This window comes from Mizuhopecten yessoensis, unplaced genomic scaffold (genome assembly GCF_002113885.1).
Source record: "Mizuhopecten yessoensis strain PY_sf001 unplaced genomic scaffold, ASM211388v2 scaffold7685, whole genome shotgun sequence".
NCBI classification, from domain to species: Eukaryota; Metazoa; Mollusca; class Bivalvia; order Pectinida; family Pectinidae; genus Mizuhopecten; species Mizuhopecten yessoensis.
The window spans coordinates 248,493-268,079 of NW_018407171.1; the positions used below are offsets into that span (position 1 = coordinate 248,493).

The 19,587-nt window shown below is 38.7% G+C and overlaps 3 protein-coding genes across 3 annotated transcripts in view; 2 read left to right on the top strand and 1 right to left on the bottom strand.

The window, feature by feature from the left end:
• LOC110454132 overlaps nt 1–3,392 on the top strand; it is a 4,268-nt gene extending 876 nt beyond the window's left edge. Inside the window, exon 2 of the mRNA XM_021503508.1 lies at nt 3,292–3,392. Coding sequence (XP_021359183.1) covers nt 3,292–3,392 — 101 coding nt within the window. The remainder of the gene's footprint in view (nt 1–3,291) is intronic.
• A 37-nt stretch (nt 3,393–3,429) lies between these two features.
• On the bottom strand, nt 3,430–4,290 carry LOC110454133 (eukaryotic translation initiation factor 3 subunit A-like). The gene has a single exon (XM_021503509.1). It carries the CDS (start codon nt 4,288–4,290, stop codon nt 3,430–3,432), a length of 861 nt encoding a protein of 286 aa, XP_021359184.1.
• Nucleotides 4,289–16,606, top strand: LOC110454134 (phospholipid scramblase 3-like). The gene is made up of 5 exons (XM_021503510.1): nt 4,289–4,533; nt 4,991–5,102; nt 5,832–5,937; nt 8,750–8,808; nt 16,550–16,606. The coding sequence occupies exons 1-5, from the start codon at nt 4,289–4,291 to the stop codon at nt 16,604–16,606; spliced, it is 579 nt and encodes a 192-aa protein (XP_021359185.1).
• Nucleotides 16,607–19,587: the final 2,981 nt, after the last annotated feature.

The window sequence follows — 19,587 nt, forward strand, 5'->3', positions numbered from 1 at the left end:
ACAACAACATGTAATCCGTAACGATACAAATGTCAATAATACATAAATAGACATTTATATAAATTATATTGATGTGCATGTTTACGTCACTCGTGCCTTATTTGCCTCAAAAATGTATCTAGCAAGTTTACGAATAACGCTGATATTATCAGCACTTAGTAACTGTACAAGTTTAAACATTGAAGGATTTCGCCAGTAATATGGTTTTATGTATTTTACTCTCAGAATATGAAAATTGTTACATATTAAAATAAAATGATATTCGTCTTCAATATCTGAAATGCAGCTCATACAGTGTCTTTGTTCTCTCGTTATGTTATTGTATCTGCCAGTCTCAATAGCTAAATTATGTGCAGAAAGACGAAGTTTAGATAAACAGATCCGGTATTTCATTGGAATATACTTTGTCAAATAGTATTGAAGAGTATGGTGAAGTTAAGTATGGAGTTCACGCGAGGCACACTTGAGTTTGTGAATGTACTTTATTATCCTATTTTGATTCTAAAACAGATTTACGTATCTAGGTTAAGGAAGATTATGATTGTCAAAACCCCATACCCCCTAACTCCCAAGGAGTAGAATTATCACCAGAAACACAAAGTAAGAAATAACCTATTTATATCGATGCCGAGAATCAAACGAAGCATACCTATGTACAATACTGCACCATAATCAGTGGCACAAAGATTCTGAATTCTTGTCTGTAGTGTTCAGACATATGTGTAAAAATACCAAAAAATGAAAAGGTAGATACAAACACAAGTAACGTTACACATTTATCACTTCTAGCTACAATATATATATACACTCTGAACATTATTCTAAAAACAAGAGTACCGCGGGGCGGACCAATAGACGCCCGTCGAATGCCATATAGTGTTATATACTTTCTTACATTGAAATAAGATCTGCATCATTCTAAGAGTTGTTAGCTGAATTGCTATAAAACATGTAGGAGAAAATCTCCGGACAAAAAATCAAATACTGAATTGAACAAAGGGCAATAACTTTTGGAAAAATTGTCGAATCAAAATTCTTTTAAGGGAGACACAACCTCATATCATGATTATAATGTATACCAAGTATCAACGATATCCGTCAAAAAATGTAGGAGGAGATTGCCGGATAAAAAATAGATACTGAAACAAACAAAGGGCACAACAACATATCATGATTATGCCGGACAAACAAAGGTTTACGCCGGATGGACGGACGGACAACTCCATACCATAATACTTCTGTCAAATTTGACGGGCGTATAATAATAATGTAAACCGTGGCAGAAAAAAAACTTCAGCTACAAAAATCAATAAAAAAGTCTCTTGCGTACAAATTTTATATAACAATATCTACATTAAAAGTGCAAAACGATCCACTGTAAAGATGTCGGTGGACAATGGTGTTAACCGTATCAAACAACAGTCTATTGTGAGGCACTTATACAACTGAAGCTTTGTCTAAACTTACCACGTCAAACAACGGATTGTCTAAACTTACCAAGTCAATAACGGGTTGTCTAAACTAACCACGTCACACAACAGGTTGTCTAAACTAACCACGTCACACAACAGGTTGTCTAAGCTAACCAAGTCGCATAATGGGTTGTCTAAACTAACAAAGTCAAAAACTGGTTGTCTAAACTAACCTCGTCACACAACGGGTTGTCTAAACTTATCACGTCACGAAACGGGTTGTCTTAACTTACCATGTTGCGTAACGGGCTGTCTAAACTTACCACGTCACAAAACGGGCTGTCTAAACTTACCACGTCACGTAACGAGCTGTCTAAACTTACCACGTCATATAACGGGTTGTCTAAACTTACTAAGTCGCATAACGGGTTGTCTAAGCTAACCAAGTCGCATAACGGGTTGTCTAAGCTTACTACGTCACATAACGTGTTGTTTAAACTTACCACGTCACACAACAGGTTGTCTAAACTAACCACGTCACATAACGGGTTGTCTAAACTTACCAAGTCACATAACGGGCTGTCTAAACATACCACGTCATATAACGGGTTGTCTAAACTTACCACGTCACATAACGTGTTGTCTAAACTTACCACGTCACATAACGGGTTGTCTAAACTTACCACGTCACATAACGGGCTGTCTTAACTTACAACGTCACGTAACGGGTTGTCTAAACTTATCACGTCACGTAACGGGCTGTCTAAACTTACCACGTCACATAACGGGTTGTCTAAACTTACCACGTTACATCACGGGTTATCTAAACTTACCACGTCACATACCGGGTTGTCTAAACTTACCACGTCACATACCGGGTTGTCTAAACTTATCACGTCACGTAACGGGCTGTCTAAACTTACCACGTCACGTAACGGGTTGTCTAAACTTATCACGTCACGTAACGGGTTGCCTAAACTTATCACGTCACGTAACGGGTTGTCTAAACTTATCACGTCACGTAACGGGTTGTCTAAACTTATCACGTCACGTAACGGGTTGCTTAAACTTATCACGTCACGTAACGGGTTGTCTAAACTTATCACGTGACACAACGGCATGCAAACATTGTGTGGTTCTGTATCATCCATGTACCGGTATCAATCAAATGTGTATGTTAAAGTCTAACGTTAACTTTGAATCGGCCTCTTTATGTAAGATCACTTCTGTTGAAACTGTTGACATCTCAATGTTTTTCTGTAAACCGCCATTCCTCACATATGACGTCAGTATTTTCTCAAAGGATTTATGTATGCATCTTGTTTGTCCCAAATCGGCAAACGCTGATTCCAACAACTTATTAACAGACATGATCTTATTTATCAAACAGCAACAAATACACTGAGCATGCTATATATATTCACGATTTTTTGCGATTGTATATAACAAGAACGCTAAGAACAACCTACGTTTCATATAAGTTTAATTACTCCATTTGCAACATCACATTTTAACATTTACCTAGAGTGTCACATTAAAGTCATCTCACTTACTTCACCAAACAACAAAACCATATGTCACGATTTTTGAATTTCCTGTTTTTGGTAGTAAAACATCCACCTCCTCTGAGTGACGTGTCCGGTTGATTTAACAGGCTTTAGACTTAAGATTGGCTGCATTCTGAGTAGATGTATCAGTTTGACTGAAGCAGCACTGAACCATTTAACGGTCACCATGATGCACTGTGTTTAAGATTCGCTTGTGACGGATTATCTTACCTAGATTGGTTCCTTCCGGAATTGGTTTGTATCGGCATTGTGTTGCAGATTTATTCATTTTAACGTTGCGTTATATTCAATGTTGGTTAACTTTATTTCAGGCGGTTGTGGGTCCTCTAACACGTACAAAATATGGGACGAGACAGAGGACGAGCTCTTCTACGTCATTGAAGGTATGTATCACCATCGTGCCATCACATAATGCTAGTGATGTCCACATCAGCAAGGGCACAATGTCCCTATTGCACACGACCTTTCCCACTGACGTTCTTATTGTTGTCCTTAATTAATCTCAACATTACCCCCGCCTCCTCCCGTTTCCCTCCTCCCGTTTCCCCCCTCCCGTTTCCCTCCTCCCGTTTCCCTCCTCCCGTTTCCCTCCTCCCGTTTTCCTCCTCCCGTTTCCCTCCTCCCGTTTCCCTCCTCCCGTTTCCCTCCTCCCGTTTCCCTCCTCCCGTTTCCCTCCTCCCGTTTCCCTCCTCCCGTTTCCCTCCTCCCGTTTCCCTCCTCCCGTTTCCCTCCTCCCGTTTCCCTCCTCCCGTTTCCCTCCTCCCGTTTCCCTCCTCCCGTTTCCCTCCTCCCGTTTCCCTCCTCCCGTTTCCCTCCTCCCGTTTCCCTCCTCCCGTTTCCCTCCTCCCGTTTCCCTCCTCCCGTTTCCCTCCTCCCGTTTCCCTCCTCCCGTTTCCCTCCTCCCGTTTCCCTCCTCCCGTTTCCCTCCTCCCGTTTCCCTCCTCCCGTTTCCCTCCTCCCGTTTCCCTCCTCCCGTTTCCCTCCTCCCGTTTCCCTCCTCCCGTTTCCCTCCTCCCGTTTCCCTCCTCCCGTTTCCCTCCTCCCGTTTCCCTCCTCCCGTTTCCCTCCTCCCGTTTCCCTCCTCCCGTTTCCCTCCTCCCGTTTCCCTCCTCCCGTTTCCCTCCTCCCGTTTCCCTCCTCCCGTTTCCCTCCTCCCGTTTCCCTCCTCCCGTTTCCCTCCTCCCGTTTCCCTCCTCCCGTTTCCCTCCTCCCGTTTCCCTCCTCCCGTTTCCCTCCTCCCGTTTTCCTCCTCCCGTTTCCCTCCTCCCTAATGACAAGAACAGTACATGCATTACTCCTCCTTTGTCCATGTCCTCCCCACTGACTCTTTCACTGTTTGCTTCCACAGCGTCGAGCTGTTGCTGTCGATGGTGCTGTGGGCCCCAGCGTCAGTTTAAACTAGACTTCTATACTCCTAGCGATGATCTTGTATTCACGTTGCACCGGAAGTCGTGTCGCTGTGACTGCTGCTGCTGTCTGGACTGCATGTTTTGTAACAACAAAGTGTACGTCGTGGACTGCCTCAATAGGACGCTTGGTTCCATCAAACAGCAGTAAGTATACTATATCAGAAGGAAATATACTACTTAAGCCAAACGCTTAGTCCATTACACACCAGAAAGTATCAGCAGAGACTACCTCAACTTGACACTTGGATTTGTGAAACAAAGGTGAGTATTGACAGCCTCGGCCGGACGCTTGAAATTGTCAATTAATATCGAGTATTTGTATATATTACACGGTGTTAGACTATCTCATCCGGATGCTTGGATATGTAAGATAAATTCCTGCAAATGAAGTTACATACACTATAGCATACCTAGGTGTACTGATTGGTCAGCCCCACAAACGGTATTGTTGGATTTTCAATTCGCCGTCACATACGTTCAGGAAATCTACTTCTTTGCGTTGTATGGACTGTACAGAATGTCTTTCATACGTTACTATTGCTATGATACTTAAATATTGTGATGATGTTCCCAACCTTGTACATTGTTCCGATGTTGATAGGTACAGTTTGTGTGGCAGTCGGTTTGATATCGTGGATAGCGAAGGAGCAATGGTGGCGAAGATTGTGGGCCCCGCTTGTTCGTGTCGATGTGCCGCCGAGTCCACACTAGAGGTAAGAGCCTCCCACATCCACGTGCTGCAACACGAGAACATTTACTGCCACACACAGTCAGATAGATAGTCATATACTACAAACACAGGGAATACATAGCTCCTAGTTAATGAGCATGCTCGATACATCAAACGAGTTTGTCAAATACAATGTTTTCTGTATACGTACATATGACGCCAATGTGCTATTACACACAAAGTTGATTTACTACTCCTGCGTCTGTTCAAACTAAAAGGACTTTTTCAATAGATACATGAATCTTTTTCCTCAATTAATTCTGTAATCAGAGTTGTCTATCGGAGGAACTCCAATATACTCTAAAGAAATATACCGTTCTTAATCATAACTGATTTCAATGCCTACATGATCATATAAACGTTCATGGTATCTAAGTCTTACTGCCATCCAATCACATCATTGAAATGTTAACAACACGTAGTACAGGAAACACATATCTTTCTCTAATAACTGATTTCTTGTCCATTTCATCTGGTTGTTAATGGTGAATTTTCTTTCGTATCGAATTTCAAGCCATATTGTGTTCTAAATTCTTAAGGTAATGTGATGAAATTGATCTTGAATTTGAAAACTTTGCCTGTTTAATACGTTTAACAAAAATCAGAATCGTCAATAAGTAAACTAATATCGATATATTTGCTACATATATAGCTATTGATATTACACATTAAATTATATATCGAATACTTGATGTGCGTTCCTCTGTGACAGATAATTGACAAGACGGGGGAGGAGATTATCGGCCACATCAACAAGAAGTGGGAGGGTAACCGGGACGACGGGATCAACATGGACCACGAGTACTTCGACATCCACTGTAGGTCACGTCCGCTGTAGGTCACGTCCACTGTAGTGACCACTGTAGGTCACGTCCGCTGTAGGTCATGTCCACTGTAGTTACCACTGTAGGTCACGTCCGCTGTTGTGACCACTGTAGGTCACGGCCACTTTAGTGACCACTGTAGGTCACGTCCGCTGTAGGTCATGTCCACTGTAGTGACCACTGGAGGTCACGTCCGCTGTTGTGACCACTGTAGGTCACCTCCACTTTAGTGACCACTGTAGGTCACGTCCGCTGTAGTTCATGTCCACTGTAGTGACCACTGTAGGTCACGTCCACTGTATTGACCACTGTAGGTCACGTCCACTGTAGTGACCCCTGTAGGTCACGTCCACTGTAGGTCACGTCCACTGTAGTGCCCACTGTAGGTCACGTCCGCTGTTGTGACCACTGTAGGTCACGGCCACTTTAGTGACCACTGTAGGTCACGTCCGCTGTAGGTCACGTCCACTGTAGGTCACGTCCACTGTAAGTCACGTCCACTGTAGGTCACGTCCACTGTAGTGACAACTGTAGGTCACGTCCACTGTAGGTCACGTCCAATGTAGGTCACGTCCACTGTAGTGACCACTGTAGGTCCCGTCCACTGTAGGGACCACTGTAGGTCACGTCCGCTGTTGTGACCACTGTAGGCCACGTCCACTGTAGTGACCACTGTAGGTCACGTCGGCTGTTGTGACCACTGTAGGTCACGTCCACTTTAGTGACCACTGTAGGTCACGGCCGCTGTAGGTCACGTCCACTGTAGTGACCACTGTAGGTCACTTCCACTGTAGTGCCCACTGTAGGTCACGTCCGCTGTTGTGACCACTGTAGGTCACGTCCACTTTAGTGACCACTGTAGGTCACGTCCGCTGTAGGTCATGTCCACTGTAGTGACCACTGTAGGTCACGTCCGCTGTTGTGACCACTGTAGGTCACGTCCACTGTAGTGACCACTTTAGGTCACGTCCACTGTAGGTCACGTCCACTGTAGGTCACGTCAACTGTAAGTCACGTCCACTGTTGTCATGTTGGTGATTGAAGCTAGAGTTTATTGTTTACCATGTTTTGATTTATTAGCATCATAACTACATGTATATGGTGTCAGAAATATTCACGTATATGGTGTCAGAAATATACACGTATATGGTGTCAGAAAAATACACGTATATGGGGTCAGAAATATACACGTATATGGGGTCAGAAAAATACACGTATATGGTGTCAGAAATATACACGTATATGGTGTCAGAAAGGTACACGTACATGGTGTCAGAAATATACACGTATATGGTGTCAGAAAAATACACGTATATGGTGTCAGAAATATACACGTATATGGTGTCAGAAATATACATATATATGTGTATATTTCTGACACCATATACGTGTATATTTCTGACTCCATATATATGTATATTTCTGACACCATATATATGTATTTTTCTGACACCATATACGTGTATATTTCTGACACATTTACGTGTATATTTCTGACACCATATACGTGACTGACACCATATACGTGACTGACACCATACACGTATATGGTGTCAGTCACGTATATGGTCTCAGTCACGTATATGGTGTCAGAAATATACACGTATATGTTGTCAGAAATATACACGTATATGGTGTCAGAAAGGTATACGTACATGGTGTCAGAAATATACACGTATATGGTGTCAGAAATATACACATATATATGGTGTCAGAAATATACATGTATATGGTGTCAGAAATATACACGTATATGTGTCAGAAATATACACGTATATGGTGTCAGAAATATACACCTATATGGTGTCAGAAATATACACGTATATGGTGTCAGAAATATACACGTATATGGTGTCAGAAATATACACGTATATGGTGTCAGAAATATACACGTATATGGTGTCAGAAATATACACGTATATGGTGTCAGAAATATACACGTATATGGTGTCAGAAATATACACGTATATGGTGTCAGAAATATACACGTATATGGTGTCAGAAATATACACGTATATGGTGTCAGAAATATACACGTATATGGTGTCAGAAATATACACGTATATGGTGTCAGAAATATACACGTATATGGTGTCAGAAATATACACGTATATGGTGTCAGAAATATACACGTATATGGTGTCAGAAATATACACGTATATGGTGTCAGAAATATACACGTATATGGTGTCAGAAATATACACGTATATGGTGTCAGAAATATACACGTATATGGTGTCAGAAATATACACGTATATGGTGTCAGAAATATACACGTATATGGTGTCAGAAATATACACGTATATGGTGTCAGAAATATACACGTATATGGTGTCAGAAATATACACGTATATGGTGTCAGAAATATACACGTATATGGTGTCAGAAATATACACGTATGGTGTCAGAAATATACACGTATTTGGTGTCAGAAATATACACGTATATGGTGTCAGAAATATACACGTATATGTGTCAGAAATATACACGTATATGGTGTCAGAAATATACACCTATATGGTGTCAGAAATATACATGCAATGTATGTTGTTAGCTTTGCTCGTCGTTGAATGTTATTATTATAAAAATCACCAGGTCAACGAAATAAGTAAACTTAATACACAAAATCTGTATTCATTACCAGAGATTGGACTCATTAATGAATTATTATGCAAACCATTTAAATTGTTTGGAAACATTTTATTATATCTACCAGCTGTCATTTGTACCTTAGCATTCCTGTTAATTTACTTTCATGCTTTCTATTGATTTAAGTGACTGTCTAAATGTTATTATATTGTTCCAGTTCCGGAAAAGATGGACCCCATAGAGAAAATGTTGGTGGTTGGAGCGGCATTCCTCATGGTATGTATACATTATACTACCACTATGTTAAAACTAGGGAAATTAAAATATCGTCTACTATGAACCTAAAGAACGATCATTTTTATGATTCATGTTACTGTTTCATATAATACAACGTTATACTGAGTTCCGTTATCACGGATATTTTGGCTCTGTTTCTAGTCGATTGTTTGTATATTATGTCCTTATCTGATGTTATTGTTATGAGTTAACGCTATGGTAATTTATTATTCCGTGGTTGCGCTAGTGTATAGTTTATAATTCCGTGTTGACACTAGTGTAGTTTATCATTCCGTGATAGCGCTAGTGTAGTTTATAATTCCGTGATTGCGCTAGAGTATTTTATCATTCCGCGATGACACTAGTGTAGTTTTTCATTCCGTGATGGCACTATGGAAATTTATCATTCCGTGATGGCGCTAGTGTAGTTTATAATTCCGTGATGGCGCTAGTGTAGTTTATAATTCCGTGATGGCGCTAGTGTAGTTTATCATTCCGTGATGGCGCTAGTGTAGTTTATCATTCCGTGATGGCGCGAGTGTAGTTTATCATTCCGTATTGGCGCTAGTGTAGTTTATCATTCCGTGATGGCGCTAGTGTAGTTTATCATTCCGTGATGGCTCTAGTGTAGTTTATCATTCCGTATTGGCGCTAGGGGAGGTTATCATTCCGTGATGGCGCGAGTGTAGTTTATCATTCTGTGATGGCACTAGTGTAGTTTATCATTCCGTGATTGCGCTAGAGTATTTTATCATTCCGCGATGACACTAGTGTAGTTTTTCATTCCGTGATGGCACTATGGAAATTTATCATTCCGTGATGGCACTAGTGTAGTTTATCACTCTGTGATGGCACTAGTGTAGTTTATCATTCCGTGATGGCGCGAGTGTAGTTTATCATTCCGTATTGGCGCTAGTGTAGTTTATCATTCCGTGATGGCGCGAGTGTAGTTTATCATTCCGTATTGGCGCTAGGGGAGGTTATCATTCCGTGATGGCGCTAGTGTAGTTTATAATTCCGTGATGGCACTAGTGTAGTTTATCACTCTGTGATGGCACTAGTGTAGTTTATCATTTCGTAATGGCACTAGTGTAGTTTATCATTCTGTGATGGCACTAGTGTAGTTTATCATTCCGTGATGGCACTATGGTAGTTTATTATTCCGTGATGACACTAATGTAGTTTATCATTCCGTGATGGCACTATGGTAGTTAATCATTACGTGATGACACTAGTTTAGTTTATCATTCCGTGATGGCACTAGTGTAGTTTATCATTCCGTGATGACACTATGATAGTTTATCATTCCGTGATGGCACTATGGTAGTTTATCAATCCGTGATGACACTAGTACAGTTTATCATTCCGTGATGGCACTATGGTAGTTCATCATTCCGTGATGGCGCTAGTGTAGTTTGTCATTCCGTGATGGCGCTAGTGTAGTTTATCATTCTGCGATGGCACTATGGTAATTTATCATTCCGTGATGGCGCTAGTGTAGTTTATCATACCGTGATTTCGCTAGTGTAATTTGTTATTCCGTGATGGCACTAGTGTAGTTTATCATTCCGCGATGGCACTATGGTAATTTATCATTCCGTGATGGCGCTAGTGTAGTTTATCATACCGTGATTTCGCTAGTGTAGTTTATTATTCCGTGATGACACTATTGTAGTTTATCATTCCGTGATGGCACTGTGGTAGTTTATCATTCTGTGATGACACTAGTGTAGTTTGCCATTCGGTGATGGCACTTTGGTAGTTTAACATTCCATGATGGCGCTAGTGTAGTTTGTCATTCCGTGATGACACTATGGTAGTTTATCATTCCGTGATGGCGCTAGTGTAGTTTATAATTCCTTGATGGCACTAGTGTAGTTTATAATTCAGTGACGGCGCTAGTGTAGTTTATAATTCCGTGATGGCACTAGTGTAGTTTATAATTCCGTTATGGCGCTGGTGTAGTTTATCATTCCGTTATGGCGCTAGTGTAGTTTGTCATTCCGTGACGACACTATGGTAGTTTAACATTCCGTGATGGCGCTAGTGTAGTTTGTCATTCCGTGATGACATTAGTGTAGTTTATCATTCCTTGATGACACTAGTGTAGTTTATCATTCCGTCATGGCGCTAGAGTATTTTATCATTCCGCGATGACACTAGTGTAGTTTTTCATTCCGTGATGGCACTATGGAAATTTATTATTCCGTGATGGCGCTAGTGTAGCTTATAATTCCGTGATGGCGCTAGTGTAGTTTATCATTCCGTGATGGCGCTAGTGTAGTTTATCATTCCGTAATGGCGCTAGTGTAATTTATAATTCCGTGATGGCGCTAGTGTAGTTTATCATACCGTGATTTCGCCTAGTGTAGTTTATTATTCCGTGATGACACTAGTGTAGTTTATCATTCCGTGATGGCACTGTGGTAGTTCATCATTCCGTGATGACACTAGTGTAGTTTGTCATTCGGTGATGGCACTATGGTAGTTTAACATTCCGTGATGGCGCTAGTGTAGTTTGTCATTCCGTGATGACACAATGGTAGTTTTTCATTCCGTGATGGCGCTAGTGTAGTTTATAATTCCGTGATGGCACTAGTGTAGTTTATCATTCCGTGATGACACTAGTGTAGTTTATCATTCCGTCATGGTGCTAGTGTAGTTTATCATTCCGTGATGACGCTAGTGTAGTTTATTATTCCTTGATGGCACTAGTGTAGTTTATAATTCAGTGACGGCGCTGGTAATTCCGTGTTGACACTAGTGTAGTTTATCATTCCGTCATGGTGCTAGTGTAGTTTATCATTCCGTGATGACACTAGTGTAGTTTATTATTCCTTGATGGCACTAGTGTAGTTTATAATTCAGTGACGGCGCTGGTGTAGTTTATAATTCCGTGATGGCACTAGTGTAGTTTATAATTCCGTTATGGCGCTAGTGTAGCTTATCATTCCGTTAGTGTAGTTTATCATTCCGTCATGGTGTGATGACACTAGTGTAGTTTATCATTCCGTGATGGCACTAGTGTAGTTTATCGTTCCATGATGGCACTAGGGTAGTTTATCATTCCGTGATGGCGCTAGTGTAGTTTGTCATTCCGTGATGACATTAGTATAGTTTATCATTCCTTGATGACACTAGTGTAGTTTATCATTCCGTGATGGCACTAGTGTAGTTTATCATAGTGTAGTTTATCATTCCGTGATGACACTATGGTAGTTTACCATTCCGTGATGGCGCTAGTGTAGTTTATCATTCCATGATGGCGCTAGTGTAGTTTATCATACCGTGATTTCGCTAGTGTAATTTGTTATTCCGTGATGGCACTAGTGTAGTTTATCATTCTGTGATGGCACTAGTGTAGTTTATCATTCTGTGATGGCACTAGTGTAGTTTATCATAGTGTAGTTTATCATTCCGTGATGACACATGGTAGTTAATCATTACGTGATGACACTAGTTTAGTTTATCATTCCGTGATGGCACTATGTTAGATTATCATTCCGTGATGGCACTATGATAGTGCACTATGGTAGTTAATCATTACGTGATGACACTAGTTTAGTTTATAATTCCGTGATGGCACTAGTGTAGTTTATCATAGTGTAGTTTATCATTCCGTGATGGCGCTAGAGTAGTTTATCATTCCGTGATGGCACTATGTCAGTTTATTATTCCGTGATGGCGCTAGTGTAGCTTATAATTCCGTGATGGCGCTAGTGTAGTTTATTATTCCGTTGTTGCGCTAGTGTAGTTTGCCATTCCGTGATGGCACTAGTGTAGTTTATCATAGTGTAGTTTATCATTCCGTGATGGCGCTAGGGTAGTTTGTCATTCCGTGATGACATTAGTAAAAGTTTTCATTCCTTGATGACACTAGTGTAGTTTATCATTCCGTCATGGCGCTAGAGTATTTTATCATTCCGCGATGACACTAGTGTAGTTTTTCATTCCGTGATGGCACTATGGAAATTTATTATTCCGTGATGGCGCTAGTGTAGATTATCATTCCGTGATGACACTAGTGTAGTTTAGAATTCCGTTATGGCGCTAGTGTAGCTTATCATGCCGTGATGGTGCTAGTGTAGTTTATCATTCCGTGATGGGGCTAGTGGAGTTTATCATTCCGTGATGACACGTGATGGCGCTAGTGTAGTTTATCATTTCGTGATGACACTAGTGTAGTTTATTATTCCTTGATGGCACTAGTGTAGTTTATAATTCCGTTATGGCGCTAGTGTAGCTTATCAATCCGTGATGGTGCTAGTGTAGTTTATCATTCCGTGATGACACTAGTGTAGTTTATCCTTCCGTGATGACACTAGTGTAGTTTATTATTCCGTGATGACACTAGTGTAGTTTGTCATTCCGTGATGACACTATGGTAGTTTATCATTCCGTGATGGCGCTAGTGTAGTTTATCATTTCGTGATGACACTAGTGTAGTTTATTATTCCGTGATGACACTAGTGTAGTTTGTCATTCCGTGATGGCACTATGGAAATTTATCATTCCGTGATGGCACGAGTGTAGTTTGATATGTTTGTAAACGCTATGATTCTTTGCTCTTTTCTTTAAAATATATGTAATTACTCCCTCGGCGTATACGCCATGATAGTTTTTCACATTTTATTGTTCTGCTATGGTACTTGGCACTGTACTGACGTCATTGTATTTCGTCCTTTTGGTAATATTGTGAATAAAGATCATCGGACGCGAATGATTTCAAACTCAGGAGGGTATATGTGATCGATGGGGTCGATGTATTTCTTCTTAAATAAACACAGCACATCGTCAATATATCTGAGTGTGAACTGGAAGGAATTGGCTGGGTTGTATTACCAGTGCTGATAATCTAATAAGTAATTTCAGATTCATATGAAACAACAACAAATCAGCCAGAAATGGAGTACAGTATTTCCCCATATTTCCCACAGGAACGCCTACAGTCTGCTATAAAATGTTGCTACCGAACTCAAAAAAGATATTTTCAACCAGGAAATCAATCATTCGCACAGGCCTTTGTTGTGCTTTTCACAAAATATGCTCCAAAATAATTTAGAACCATATTTTTATATCGTCCGTCACCATTCTTTGAATGAGAGCTCTCATATTAAGAGATTGAACACGGTCCTTCTGGTTGGTATGGTATTATAAAGGGTCGAAAAGTCTGAATTTGAAATCCACATTCCATTCATTCAACGCATTGTGTACAAATTGTCATGATACGACTGTAACCCTGATTTGATGGTGCTTGTGCTAAGAATAGTAGCAATCGCTTGACTAAGCAACTAGTAGAGCTAACGTTAAACAGTTTAATAAAGATTCATGTGAAGTTCGGAATTCATTACAAACGACGCAGATCCGTACCCTTATCATATAAGCTAGTGTTTCGTCTTTCGAAATTTGGAAAAAGTATAGTTAGCTATGGTTTCCTTGGTTATCGAGCAAGCCTAGTTCTTTTTGCAAGCAGGTAGTGTGGTAGTGTTCGCAGACAAAGAGAGGGTTATTAGATGGTTTGTCTGCAGACACAGCTACAGACATTGTGTGGTCTGGATATCAGGATCAATGAATACTTGTGCTTTACTTTTGTTTGCTCTCATTTTAGATTTCTAGCATCTATTTATTTTTGAATGATTGACCTGCTATTGTATTTCAATTTGCCATGTTAATGTTTTTGCATTTTCACCTTATACACTGACGCTATCATTTCTCCACAAGTTATGAAGCTATGGTATTGTTTAGGTGGGTCAAGCCTATAGCATTTTAAATTAGTTTCAAATAATGGTATTTTTATGATTTTGTATTGACACAGTGCAGTTTCATGATGTGTTTTGACTGGCATGTGATACTAACTGTATACCTGACGTTTTGACACATTTATTTTTTATCTGGACCCATATTCATGAAACCCTTTTCGTGCTCAGGTATGGATTCTTTGCTCCAACCAACTTTCTTATAGATTCTTGTTTTAATCATGTGACGGGATCAAAATGACAAATGTTAATATCGAAAATGGTATTTGGCTTCACGTCTCTCCAAAGTCATAGGCATTTTTATTAATATATCATGGGATCCAGGAATTGGGTTCGAGCACAGTTGAGTATTATAATGGTTTGTGAATACGGCCCCTGATGAGTGAAGCTGTAGTATTTTGCCTCATTCCTTATTCTAATGTTACTTTTGTTTACCTCCAGGATTACATGTACTTCGAAATGTCTTGAGATGTCCTGAGAGCAGATCGACAGGGTCAACAAGAGGATCGGACAGGAGGTGTCGAAGATATTGTGATAAAACCAACTTGTCTGTGATACCGTATTTTATAGAAAGAAAAAAGTTGTAAAGGCAAATGTTTCCATTATGTTATCCGTTTTACTATCGAAGTAACGAATACATGTTATAAATACGTGATCATAAATTGCTGTAAATAGAATGTCATTTCAAACCTTCTAGTGAAAAAATTCTATTAATTCTGATTTTGTAAAAAGGAAAATATTATTTATGAGGTGTACATGTTATATCGTGTAGATATGTTAATAGTCATAAACGCTAGTTTTAGAAAGTTCAGCACCAGAATTCAATTCGTGGGTTAGTAACGGAAATCCTTACTAAATATTTAATTTATACATGTACTATCTGAACTGTAAACAAATCAAATGTAAATGTATGCATATTTTTTCAAATTTATAAACAGAGAATAATTTGTGACAACGCTGAGTTGCGATTTGTCTTTTTTTCCCATTTCATTTGATGTTAATCTTGTTTTCATTCCAATTAATTCCCTCGTCATGAATGTCATTCAACAGTATAGAGATTCCAAAAGTTGTTTTTAATAATAAGACTTATAGATGTTGTGATAGCAATAATAAGACTTATAGATGCTGTGTTAGCAATAATAAGACTTTTAGATGTTGTGTTAGCAATAATAAGACTAATAGATGCTGTGATAGCAATAATAAGACTTATAGATATTGTGATAGCAATAATACTACTTATAGATGCTGTGATAGCAGTAATAAGACTTATAGATGCTGTGATAGCAATAATAAGACTTATAGATGCTGTGTTAGCAATAATAAGACTTTTAGATGTTGTGTTAGCAATAATAAGACTAATAGATGCTGTGATAGCAATAATACTACTTATAGATATTGTGATAGCAATAATAAGACTTATAGATATTATGATAGCAATAATAAGACGTATAGATACTGTGATAGCAATAATAAGACTTATAGATGCTGCGATAGCAATAATAAGACTTATAGATGTTGTGTTAGCAATAATAAGACTTATAGATATTATGATAGCAATAATAAGACGTATAGATGCTGTGATAGCAATAATAAGACTTATAGATGTTGTGATAGCAATAATAAGACTTATAGATGCTGTTATAGCAATAATAAGACTTATAGATGCTGTGATAGCAATAATAAGACTATGTTGACCGTTCCCATTGTGTCTATCGATTACAGTAAGGAGGATGAGACATTTTGTCAAGCAGGTAAACAGTTTTCTCAAATGTTCATTAATATTCTTCTGTAACAATAAACCATGTACATTGCCGGATCGCCGATTTTGTTATCAATGACGTAAAATGTTCCATTCCACGGATTATATGTATCTTTCATGGATTAGTTACGGAAAGTTCTAACAGGGAGCCGCCTAACGCTGTATCTCAGGATAAAACTGTTCATTGTTGTCCTACACATCAGTGATTGTTTACATTCCATCACAGGAAGTGGACGCCTCCCTGGTAACAGGTCGTGAGTGGACACAAAAACCGTCGGTTTGACGCCCGACGGTAACCAGTAGCTAGAAGAGCCGACGGTGACCAGTAGCTAGGAGAGACTATCCGAGTAGGGGCCGACGGTGACCAGTAGCTAGGAGAGACTATCCAAGTAGGAGAAGAATGTACATAAAGACTACGCCTGTATATCATTACACTGTAAAAGTATCATTCTCGATTTTATCTTGTTAGTGAGGATATTCTCACAGAGAACTGGGCATATCCTCGAATCCATCATAATCATTAATTTTGAAAACGGTAAATGGACGTGGATATTTGTATATGGATAGCTAGCAACACGTTAGTATACTATGGTAATAATTATCTTTATTCCATGTAACAACGCCGATGAAATGTGTTACATATAATAAACGAGAGTAATAAATTATTCATGTATAAAGACTTAAAGATGGAGTGTGCCCCTGAAAAATACCTTAACATTAATAGTAGAATTTTAAGGAAAATGTTTACTTCATTTCGTTTATGTGAACACAAGCTGGAGCTAGCCATGGGGCGTCTCAAAAGTATACCAAGATACCAGAGACACTAAACAATGTGGTGTGTTAGAAAATGAAGTACACTACCTTTTTCACTGTTCCCTTAATGAATCTGTCAGAAAATATTATATCCAAAAATGCATTCCCAATCACAATGATGTTACCTTAGATACCAAGTATTTGACCTCAATATTATCTACAAACAACTCGCAGTTTACACTGGACTCTTGCTTATTCATTAAACAGTCTCTAGAACTGAGGAGAGTGGGCTTGCTGACAGTATAAGGTATGGACTTTGCAGCTAAATATGTTAAAATCAAATTTTCTATTTGAAGCTATGTTAATTTTGTTCATGTTAATGTATATTAGAAATATAAGCAATCACTTTGCGACTTTTCTACATGTACAGGTCTATGCATGTATTTCACTGTGTTTTACTATTTTGCCTTCAAACTACTTAGTAGTTACAAATGTGCAAACACATTTTTGAATTTGAATACAAGTCGCATAGAGTATCATCGATTTCTCACCCTGCTAGTCTCTGTGGACAAGCCAGCATAATCATCTTGGTGGTTTTTCTCCTGATTAAATACACGTAAAACTGTCCAACTTGTTTTATAGAGAACGCTTTGTATATTTTGTTTACTTCATTGTTGTATATATAATATCAATAAAGTATGAGTAAACTGGCAGGCTTGTGGGGTTCACTGATGTCCTTGAAAAATGGTGGCTCACACATATTTGTCGGCACTATTCAGGTTACACTCGAGATTTGATTTAAACATATTTTATTTGCAAAAAATACAAAAGGGATTAGACACAAGTTATAAAACTTAAAGTTCGCCTTCTCCCTTAAAGCAATAATGATGAAATATACATAAGGCTGCAAAGTAGAAAATGTTGATGACTGTAAATTTAGATGATACAAAGGAAACATGAATAAGATAAAATGTACAATATACATATCTTATAGATTATTGTTGCATTGAATGTACCCTTACATGTCTCAGTAACCTGTATATAATATAAACATACGCTGTAACAATACTATAAATAATCTATAGTTTTTATTTTCATATTGAAACTTCTGTCAATGATGCATATCATATAGTCACTAAAACAATATAAAATTTAGTAATTTAAAATTAGCTTTGAAATCAACCTGCATGTTTCAACACCGTAACAGCTTGTGACGCAGTAGACCGCATCACACAATGGTCACATCCTTGAAGCTTTCTTTAAAACGCATCGCACCTTAATGTCCGCTTTCAACTAGCATAAATATCACACATCCTTAATTGGCTTCCTTATGCGTTCGGAGCTTGCTAGGCTCCCTGCTATTCCGGATACGATCGTATTTCCCGTGAAATGGAAAGGCGAGAATACTATGCTAATTTTAGATAAATTAAGTGAGAACTGTGAGTTAATTGATGAACAATTGAATGTTGATTTAAATAACCAAGATGCAGTTGATGAATGTGTGAATAATATAAGTAAAATATTAAATGATTGTACATTACCTTTTAGTGAGTGTAGAGATACCCCTCTGAGAAACTCCCGCGATCACCGCACTAAAACTGTTGTTATTGAAGATAAACCGTGGATAACTCCTCGGTGCAAAGATCTATATACTGAATACAGAAATTCGTTGATTAATTTTAACCGGGATAAATCAAATCAAAATTACAATATATTAATAACCGCCAAACGTAATTACAAAAGGTTGGTGTTTAAACTTAAAAGAGATTATAAACGATATGAAGGCGACATGCTGGTCCTTTTGAAAAGAAATGATCCAAGAAAATTTTACAGTATCTTTAATAATCGGAAGTCGAACAGAGCTATGAATACACTCACAATAGATGACTTCTATAGACACTTTAAATATCTGGCGCAAAAGGAGAATGATGGCGCTGACCAACATGTTCCTAATGTTAATATAGAGTCAGTTTATGAAGATCTTGATTCTAATATCACAACAAAAGAAATTGTTAAAGCCATTGAAAACCTGAAATCAAACAAAAGTTGTAGTGAAGACTTAATCATAAACGAAATTTTTATTCAAGGAAAGCATATTCTGGTGCCATATTTGGAACGGTTGTTTAATGCTATTTTTAGATCTGGGTTTTTCCCTGAATCTTGGTCACAAGCATGTATTGTTCCTGTTTTTAAGAAAGGCTGTATTAACGACACTAATAATTATCGTGGTATATCACTTGTAAGCTGTTTTGGTAAATTATTTACATCAATCTTGAATAATAGAATTATGACATGGGAAAAAGAAAATTGTATAATAACAGATGCTCAGTTTGGTTTTAGAAAAGGCAGTTCAACCATTGACGCCATATTTGTTTTACAAACATTAATTAACAAGAAATTGCGTAAAAAAGAGAGACTTTACTGTTGCTTTATAGATTTAAAAAAAGCATTTGATTTTGTTAATAGAGGAAAACTGTGGAGTAAATTAATACACCAAGGTATTCGTGGAAA